The following is a 9,936-nucleotide window of genomic DNA, read 5'->3' on the forward strand; positions in this document are numbered from 1 at the left end:
GTTTGCTCATAATTTTGTAGCTGAAAATAAACAGAACAGAAAAACTAACTGATAGGCTTATATAAAAGAGGAGGGGTCACCAAGCTGGACTTTGGTGTTTGTAGGAGCTCCTTCCTTGGATGGGAGGTGGTCTGCTCTGAGCCCTTTCCTTGCCTCCCCTCACCCTTAACATGAGGGAAACTTGGAGAGATGCTCACCTGGTGCCCAGTGTCCCCACTTTTGCACGTGCAGCCCCTCTTTGCTGTGCCCCAGCCCCTCTTTGCTGTGCCCTTCTGGTGTTGTCCTCCCATCTCTTGCTCCTACGTGCGAGCTTTGTCACTGACACACAGGATTTTCTTACAGAATGGTGAAGTTGATGTGCCTTAATACTCCCAAAAATTGCTACAAAGTGAATCTGCAGCTTGTTAAAGGCAGCTGTTGGTGTGTCTCATTAGGTGTCCTAAAGGATTATCTGCGAGAGCTGCCCTCCCCCCTGATAACCAAGCAGCTCTACGAAGCAGTATTGGATGCCATGGTGAAAAATCCCTTGAGAATGACAGCAAATGGTTGTGAGAATGACCCAAGTGACTCTGATTACGCAGCAGCCCTCCTGGATTGCCTGCCAGATGTTGAGAAGGTGAGTAGTGTTAGCACATTCAAGTAAATCTCAAGCTTCAGAAAATAAAGGAACATTTTCACACTCGATAGAAAATGTCTCAGAACTGTTTATCAGATCAAGTGGTTCACTTGGATTTGTGACGTTCCACATACTTGAAAATACTTCCATGCTGTAATGAATAGGAGCATCTGCATTGTTGGATTTGCTCTAGTTTTCATTTTATATTGTTTCTTTAAAACTGCTGTGATCACGACTTTTACATGATTAGATCAATGAGGATTCCTTTGTGTTGTCCTGCTCTACTTCTGTGGAGCTCTCTGATCTGTGTGTTGTAATTACCTGGGCAAATCCATTCCTCTTTCTTAAATATGTGCAGTAGAGCCTTTTCTTCTTGTGTTGTGCAGCGTAAGAGATCTGTGCACTGTTACCTGCCAAATTCACCTGTGCAGCAAGCCACAGTTAGCCCCTTCTGGGGGAGGGAGTGAGCGAGGGGCCTGCACAGTATCCGGAAGTTACCTGAAAGCTTGTTCAGACAATGACATCATATCGAGGGTTTCTTTATTTTCTAATGTAGCTGGATCTAATTTTCTAATGTAGCTTCTGCAGCCTCTGTTCCCTTCCTGATGTACCCTTTTTACTGTGAGAAAACTCATCCGTGTAAAACTGAGTTCAGATAAGAAAGAAGCTGAGTTTTACCAGAAAGTCTCTTAATTGGTCTGCTCTGTCCTAGTCAAATACAACTTTTCTAATTCGGCACTTAGATGTTCTGTTGATGGCTACTGGTAGTAAAACCAGAGCTATCAGCCTTGATCTTTTCCCTCTAGAGCAGTGACCAACACCACAGTTGTCTAGTGTTTGGTTTCATGAGTAGTATTTTGTTTCTTCAGGCTACCCTGAAGATGCTGTTGGATCACCTGAAACTGGTGGCTTCTTACCACGAAGTAAATAAGATGACGTGCCAGAATTTAGCTGTGTGTTTTGGCCCTGTGTTACTGAGCCAGAGGCAGGAGACCACCAACCATAACAACAGAGTCTTCACAGACTCAGAAGAGCTTGCTAGTGCCCTGGACTTCAAAAAGCACATAGAGGTTCTTCACTACTTACTTCAGTTGTGGCCAGGTACTGTTTCATGAATCTGATCAAGCAAAACAAGCCAAACCATTGCTGTATGTTTTTACTGTATGACACTGTACATTAATTCACGGGATGACTGAGCAGCATCAGAATTCTTAAAATGTGAGGTACTATGGCATCACCTATTAATCTAAAGAAATCATGACAGTTTTATAATACACTCTTTCTATTTGGTCACTTTGCTAAATGGGAAGTTTGTTGGTTTAATTGCTTTCTTACCAGATGGCAGAGTTTGAGTAATGTAAGAAATGGTGAAGATTTTATGTGAGTAAAGACACTAGAAAACACAAGCCCAGTGACATTAAAGTTTGCACATCTGAATTAGAGAGTTTGGAGATTTTGTTTTTCCTGCTCTCCAGTTTTGGCCCGATGGGGTTAATTTATTTCTGCCCTTGTAATTTGGCAGAGTTGAAATCATGCTTAGAGTAAGAGCTCTGTAACTTCTACTTGTTTTTGCAGAGCTTTGCGTAAGGAAAAATGTTGCTGCTCCATGATGGGTTTGAGGTGACGGAAGATGCTGCTGCTCCCTTGTCAGCTGCAGGTGGGCAGCTCCAAAGCTGCTGATCACAAAAAATGAGAAGAAGCTTTTAGTGAGATCAGTGAGTTAGTGCAGGAGAGATGGCACATGTAGGTAGGGGAAGAGGGAGACCAAGAGCTGTTTGGGCAGCAAATACTATGTAGAAACTAATCATGAAACCCTGGAGATGGGTTATGGCATGGCTGCTGTGGACTACAAAACCAAGCTCTGCCCATAGGAGTGTGAATTTTCCAAGAGGCTAGGAGTAGGGTAAGTAGTAGAGTTTTCCTTCACTTAGAAGAAAAAGCTGAGTGCTATTCCTTGTCTTGCAAGAAGTGTGCAGGATGTGGTGCTAAAAAGGAGGCAAAACACAAGTGCAGAGACTTGAGTAGGTGAACACTACACACTGTAAACAGCACATTTGGACTGAATGGAAGGATCACAGTCTGATCCCTTATATTTAATCTTCTGTAGTTTGAGACAGCTTGATAACCAACATGTTGTGCAATACTTCAATTTCCGTATATTTCCAACCGAAAACAAATAGTCCTTGTTTGGTTAAACCATGTAACACTGGCAAGTTATTGTTAACCCATGGCCCTTTGTCTTAATGGAGCATAGTCTAAACAGAAGGGGTTTTGTTATAGTAAAAGTGGGGGGAAAAGCAGTGAGAGTTATTGCATGTTACTGTGCAAAGGTACTGTTAAAGTAAAATCCCCTGGAGAACCTGTAATGTGAGTCCAGAAGGAGAAGGATTGGGCACATTTCAGGACTGAGCCGTTGTGCTTGTATGTGGGGAGTCTTAACAAGGAGGGCTCAGATGGTGAACTGCATGGGTTTGTGTGCACTGCCTTTCAGTGGTGAATGGGGATAGAAAGTCTCTGCGGCTCGTTGCAAGAAGCAATGGTCTGTGTAAAACCAGAAGAAGTTTTGCAGCTCAGACACTCAGTAGGCACAGGTCAGTGCAGAGTTGTGCTGTTCGCCATAGGCAGTGGGTAACAGTGGAGGAGCCTGTTAGTAACTTGTGCTGTGCAATTGTGAGCTCAGGTAGCACTGCCAGCAACCCTGTGTGAGTGTACGGCTGCCATGGGCTTGTGGCTGCACAGAAGATTGCTGCAAGTGAGCTTCTTTAATAGCACAGGACGTCAGGGCAGAAGAGAAGCACAAGAGCTCAGCTCTTGGTGTGTTGTCAGCTTCTCTAGGTGTTTCTCAGTGATCGTATTTTTGTTGTGTTTTAACCTCTTTTGCTGTGCCTGCTTTCTGTTACTCCTTAGCCTGGATGAAGCGTGTGAGCTGAGCTGTTTGCTTTTCTTTGACCCAGAGCTGGATGGTGATTAACTCATACAGTGACTTTAATTGGTGTTCTGGGAGTTTCTACTTTTAGAAAGGCTTCTCTGCTGCAATTTGAATCTGGCATAGATCTTCAAAATTGAGATTTTACAGTAGTTTCTCCTAAGTATTTTATATCAAACTGTGGCAAAAAATGTGTAATGTTCTGGCTGTAAGCTTGCATGTATTCATGCATGCTCTTAGTGGGACATCGAGGGAGCACAGTGGGCATCTGCCATGGACTTTTTTGTTGCAGCATGGATTCAGTTCTGACTGGTTTAACTTCTCTCTTTTAGTTCATCACTCACCTGCCAAAGAACCAGCACATCTGAATACATTTCCTGAGCACTCATCCTCCCTGAATTACCTGAGGCCCAAGAGGCAGAGACCTCAGATGCTGAATCTGAGCGGCACCGAGATGTTGGGGGTGCTCAGACCGAGGCCAGCAGGTCTGGACAGCCCGTCGAGCAACCGCTACGCTGGGGACTGGAGCAGCTGTGGGGAGAACTACTTCTTAAACCCCAGAGACTGCCTGGCTGAGGCAGACTACGATGATGTCCCTTCGGAGGACACGGAGAGCGGGGATGACAGCAGCAAAGCCGAGGAGTTGGATGTCCCCGCAAGACGCCCGCAGCCCAGCCCCGGAGAGCACCCCTTTGGGAGCTACCTGACAGTGCAGGATGTGGACTCTGCAGTGGATCACAGAGCACACCTCAAGGACCTGCAGGAAAGTATTGATACTCTCATAGGAAACTTGGAAAGGGAACTCAATAAAAACAAACTAAATATGAGTTACTAAATTCTGTCCTGCATGACATCTCCTCCTTGTGCCTCCATGCCCCTTGCTGGGCTTCCCTAGCTGTGTGAGGAGTGATGGCGCCCCTGAACACCTTGTGGTAAGGCCATGGCCCACCTTGTGTTAGCACATTTTAAGCCATTCCGTAATGTTTCTGCCTTTTGTTAGAAGGCATTGTCCCGATTTGTGTGTTGGAGACAAGCTTAGACTGTGATGTGATTCCACATAGTGGCATTTCTCCCTAAAAACACTATGCACTTAGGTGGCCTGGGCAATACCTGGCAGAAGATAAAGCAACATCTCTGCTGTCCGTGGCAGCAGAACTCCTCATTCCTGAACTCCTGGCTCTGGTACGGATGTTCCTCTCAGAAGAGGATGAGCGCTGCTTGGCCTGAGTTTTGCAGCAGGGACTTCAGATAGACTTGTTTTACTATATATGCAATGGCTGCTATGAAAAATGCTTTATATAATATTTATATATAAAGTTTTAATTGTACAAATATTAATGTATTACTGTATTAACACTTTCCAGTAATTATTTAAACAAGCAAAAATAAATATTTTTCTAACCTTGTTTGTATATATCTATGTATAAATGTGCATGTGTCTGTAGCCATCTTTGGAAAGGAAAGGTCTCAGAATTATGAAATGTTCCCATTTCTAGGAAGACATGTTCAGTGATGCCAGGACAAGGTTACCCTTTGGGTAACACAGCATTTAATTTATGCACAGAAACATAGCCAGAGAGGAGGTAGGGTGAATGATTAATGTAAATGACCTTGTGTATTGCAGGAACAGCCGTTTGCAGGTGTTGACTATTAACTCTCACACACACACCACCCTTTCTCTGTTTGGTTTTTTTTTTTGCTTCATTGTTTGTTTCTTCCTCCATGGGGTTTTTTCACATATAAAGAAGGTCTGTAAGGCATTTACTTTGCAAAAAATAATTTTTGTTTTTCCTTGAAACCTGTTACTTTATTCTTAATGTTTTGGTACATTTTTTTTCTCTCCAGAGTTTCGTGTATTTTTGTTGCGGTACCCTTGGCTGCTGCTGGTAGTTAGGTGCATTTGAGCCCTCTGTAAAGGCTTGTGGCTCTGGAGATGCAAGATTCAAGTTCAGCACAAAGCCAGTTACTTTTTTTTTTTTTTAATTACTCTTCCTGAAATGGAAATCAGAGTTGTCACACGAGGTTGAATGGGTGGAAGGATGTTACTCCTGGGGAGTTTGGGTGGGATTGCAGTTCACTGTGACCTTACTAGATTCAGCTATCACCATCCGCTCAGAGCCTCTTTTATCTCTAATAATTTATGGTGAGCCATTAAAATTTCACATTAAGGACACACATTCTTGATTCAATTAAAAATAGTTACCAAATTGTGTACAGATGTTTTGATAGTCCTTCTAACCAGAAGGACATGTGAAGTCATTCCTTGTCCTCTACAGGTCACATACACACCCCCAAGGAAGGGGGGTTTGGGCAGGTGGGGGTGAGAAGGTTTTGGTGTTTTGAGAGGTCAGACACAGAGTTGCTCTCAGCTGGCAGGGTAGAAATTAATTCTACATCTTTTTGGTACAATTTTTGTCATGCCACCATGCCTTTCCATTCAGCCTGTGGGCAAGTGCTTTTCTGCTAACCTGTACTTCCTTATACTGCTTAATTGAAGAGTTATTTATTTACAGTAGCAAGGAATTAAGAATTGCTATGGCGAACTTCACCCCTCTTTTCTAAGGAATTATTTTAGCATGGTTCCAATGGTTTATTCAATCTCATTAATTTATTTTTATAAGTGTTAAAAGATGCAAAACAATTATTGCAATATAATGATATGAATGAAAATGTAAATTTAACCTGAAGCATTTATCAATAAATCGATGTATTTTTTTAAACTTTTATACCTACAGAATGTGCATACTTTTTAAACTATAAATTTAAATTCTAAATAAAATTTGAATTAAGAACAAAATCTGTCTGTGCCTAGCTAGTGGTTATTTAAACATGTCTAAGTTGATGTCATCCATTTGCACACATGAATTAATTCCATAAAGACATTTAGCTTTTCACATTTTTTGTTTTGTTGTCATGTCTAGATTGACCCAACGTTTGAGTTAGATAATTAAATGCAAACCACTGCTCCATTAGCACTCTTTGAAAGATGTTTGCATTTAAATTTATTTATTAGTCTTCAATTGCCTGTAATAATCCAGATGATACAAGTGGTCACCTCTTGAATATGTGTTAGCTTTTTCTCCAGGAGTGGTCTGTAACTCAGGGCAGCAGTCCACTGCTCTGTCAACGTTAATATTTTAATATTACAACAGCAGAAATTAATGACTTGATAAATTGTATTCATGTTAATCTCATGAGGTAATTAAAATACAGTAATATATTACTCAAATGAAACAATTCTTGGTAATTTAGTTATAACAACTTGTAAAACACATTTTGTATTTTAGAAATCCTTCTTTAATGAGATTTCCCAAATGGTATTTGTTATGTTATCCCTTATACATTTATTTTTATAGATACTGTTATATTTCACATAGTTAGTTATATAATCTGGTGAAGCTGCATTCGTTTTATGATTGTGACAGATTCTTAAGGAACGGGATTACTGTGGGAATTACCTTAATCTAGAAACACCAAACTGGGAGATTAAAGCAACCTGCTTCTACCAAAGCCATAATGAACTTTTTTACACAGAAGGGCATCCTCTGGCTGTGTGTGGCTCCAGGGCAGAGCTCCTCCAAACCCTGTGGCCACCGCCAGGAGCCTCCTTTGCTGTGCTGACCTGTGCTGTTGTCTGCTTGGTGAGACTCGTTTGGCATCAGGACAGCTCCTGTTCACCAGGGACTGGAAGAGGTTAACAGCAGAGGGCAGAGCCTGCGGTGGAGTTCAGAGAGCAGATTGTCCTTGGTGTCCATGGACTTCCTTCAGGTGTGACCTCTGCTTCCCAGGTAAAGAAAATGGGCGCAGGTGCTTTCACAGAAGCAGTTCCCAGACTTGCACCAAAAGCACCCACAAATGGTTTTACCCAAGCACAAGCCAGCGATGGCCCCGTGCGGGGCTGGGTCACAACCAAGAGCTGTAGCTCGCAGTCCCTGGGGAAAAGCAGAAATGCAAAGGTCTGTGGTCTGTGCCGTGCTTTGCTGCCAGTGTCAGGGATATGATACACATAGGTGGATTTAGGAAGGGACTAAGCCCATTCGTAGAGTTTTAATCCTTTCCTGTTTGTTTAAATAGGATTTTCCAAATTCCAGACACTGCTGGTGCTCTGTGGCTTATCCACCTTTTTGCTTCTCCCTCTTTTACCTCCCCAAAGTGCTTCTTACAGGAGCAAGCAAGAGGTGGGTGGGAATGGTGTGGGATGGGTGGGGATAGTGGGGTGGCATGACCTCAGGCTGGCTTAAGCCACTGGGGGGCCTACATGCTCAGAAATTTCAGGTTTTTCCATCTGTCTTTCCCAAACGTGTAACATACGTGTATGTTTGTTAATGCTCCAGGCAAGAAATGGAACTGCAGGTATTCAGACATGTTCTAAAAATAGAGGGAAACATCCCCAACAGATATTCAGGATTTTTACAGAATAAATCTATAAATCTGATAAGCCAGAGGCACATGTGGTATTTCTGCTGTCAGATCTTAACCCCTTCACCTTACCTTGGGATGGGGATACTGGGATTTCTTGACAGTAAGTGTATTTTGATATAGAAAGCTGTTGTCTCGCATTCTGGAGCTAACACCAGCTGAAAGTTATTTGGGCTGGGGGAGGACTGTCATGTAACTATGGTACATTTGCTTTAAAATGTCATCCTACATAATGAATTTACTGTTTTCATTTGGCTTGATTCTTCTAGAACCATGCAGGAAAACCTGTGATGTGTCTTAACAAAAACATTTTCAGGGCAAAATTGGAACAGCCAGACATGAGATGATGCAAAGCTGACCCGCTGACCCTACAGGTATTTGAACATCTAAGTTTGTATTTGACAGATTGAAGGATCCTGATGGGATGTATTATCTCATGTCTCCTGTGGGAACAGTGATGAGGAGGAAAATGGCTCTCAGGAAGATTACTCCCTTTCCATTGGGGCATTCCTGCAGCTCCCCAAATTACTTTGCTCTAAGGAGGGAGGGGAGCTGATAAGCAGAGCCCTGATCTGCTGCCTCTTTGGCCTTACTGTTAGGAAAACCCTCTAAAATCCCTCTGTCTTTCGGAATATTTTCTTAATCAAAACTCTTAAGAGTGCCTCTGTGGTGGGGAACAAGGCTCCCGTTGACGCTGCTGCCTCTTCTGAGGAGTAGTGATAGAACTGCAGTGGAGGGGGTGGCTGGGCTTTCCAGATAAGCCATGACCATATGATTGACATACATATGTAGTTTGCAGCCCTGTTAATCAAAATAAATCTGTGGAAGATGCTCTGAGATGGTGTACTAATGAAGTCCAGGCCTGATAACAGAGAGATGAGCTTTTTAATTAGTCACTTGTATGATATTTACATATCTATGTAGAGCAGGCTGTTAGTTAAATATTGGTTTAGCAGAGGAGCAGTGTTCTCTTCCTGTTTGCACTCTGACTGCAAACACTGTACTGCAGGTGCTAGGGACACGATTGTTGAATTTTCCTTGGTTTTAATTTAGAACTAGTTCAATAGGAAGGACAAGGAATATTGCTATAATATTTAAACTTCAAAGTAGCAAACAAGAGACCATTTTTCAAACCGAGTCCTATCTAGTGGAACCAAACCTCTCTTAAATCTGACCAAAGTTCAATCAAAGTGCTAAAAGTACATGATAGGGAGATCCTGGCTGTAGAAAATTGAAGGGGCATGTCTTCAACACTGTCTAACCCCAAGTTGCAGTGTTTATTTTGGGATGCAGGAGCCTCACACAGATCCTGTTTTCTCTTTGGCTGTGCTTTACTCTGGTGAAGCAGAGCACTGGGGCTGGCTATTGCTTGTCAGCTGAAGATCCTCTCTGAAAATCCCCAGTGTGTCAGTTGTCTTTTGTGCTTTAGTGTCTACTGTGACCACATGGACATTTGTTTGACAGGAGTCTGTGACCCTCAAACGGTTTGGTGAGTCATGGAAAGAGTGAACTCACCCGTATAGAGTTTAATCTGTCCTCCTCTGATAGATTTAATTTCTGCTTGACAGGCTGTGCTCAGTTACATGGTGTCTGACCTGGCTATTGAAACCCAGTAGCAGCAGAACCACTTACCAAAGAGTCCTCTCTGGATGGAGGGTGAGCATTAATATTCATGAGCTGTTACTCATTTACACTGGTAAATATTAAAACTTCTGTATAACACCATTTGATCTCTCTGAGGGATAATTGTCTTTTGACAGAAATGCACAACTACAGTGAGCTTACTAGAAGCAGGTTGTTCTAAATTAAACTGATTTCTTTGAGGCAACATTATAATGGACTTGGTTTTCTGTTTGTAAGCATTTGCCAGGATTAAGTAACAATAAGTTTGTAAACTGATGATGGCCAGTAAAAGCAATTCAGAGTCCTGACAGACAGAGCTTTGAAAACTATTATTTAAAGGGAATATTAATAA

At 42.3% G+C, this 9,936-nt stretch overlaps 1 protein-coding gene across 1 annotated transcript in view; it reads left to right on the top strand.

Annotated features, from left to right (window-relative positions):
- SYDE2 (synapse defective Rho GTPase homolog 2) overlaps nucleotides 1–6,339 on the top strand; it is a 28,049-nt gene extending 21,710 nt beyond the window's left edge. Inside the window, exons 5-7 of the mRNA XM_042030302.1 lie at nucleotides 435–616; nucleotides 1,486–1,717; nucleotides 3,875–6,339. Of these exons, the coding sequence (XP_041886236.1) occupies nucleotides 435–616; nucleotides 1,486–1,717; nucleotides 3,875–4,377 (917 nt within the window). The 3' untranslated portion in view covers nucleotides 4,378–6,339. The remainder of the gene's footprint in view (nucleotides 1–434; nucleotides 617–1,485; nucleotides 1,718–3,874) is intronic.
- The last annotated feature ends 3,597 nt before the right edge of the window (nucleotides 6,340–9,936 follow it).

Source organism: Corvus kubaryi, unplaced genomic scaffold (assembly GCF_017639235.1).
Source record: "Corvus kubaryi isolate FWS band 111438036 unplaced genomic scaffold, C.kubaryi_AGA036_p1.0 37334, whole genome shotgun sequence".
NCBI lineage: Eukaryota > Metazoa > Chordata > Aves > Passeriformes > Corvidae > Corvus > Corvus kubaryi.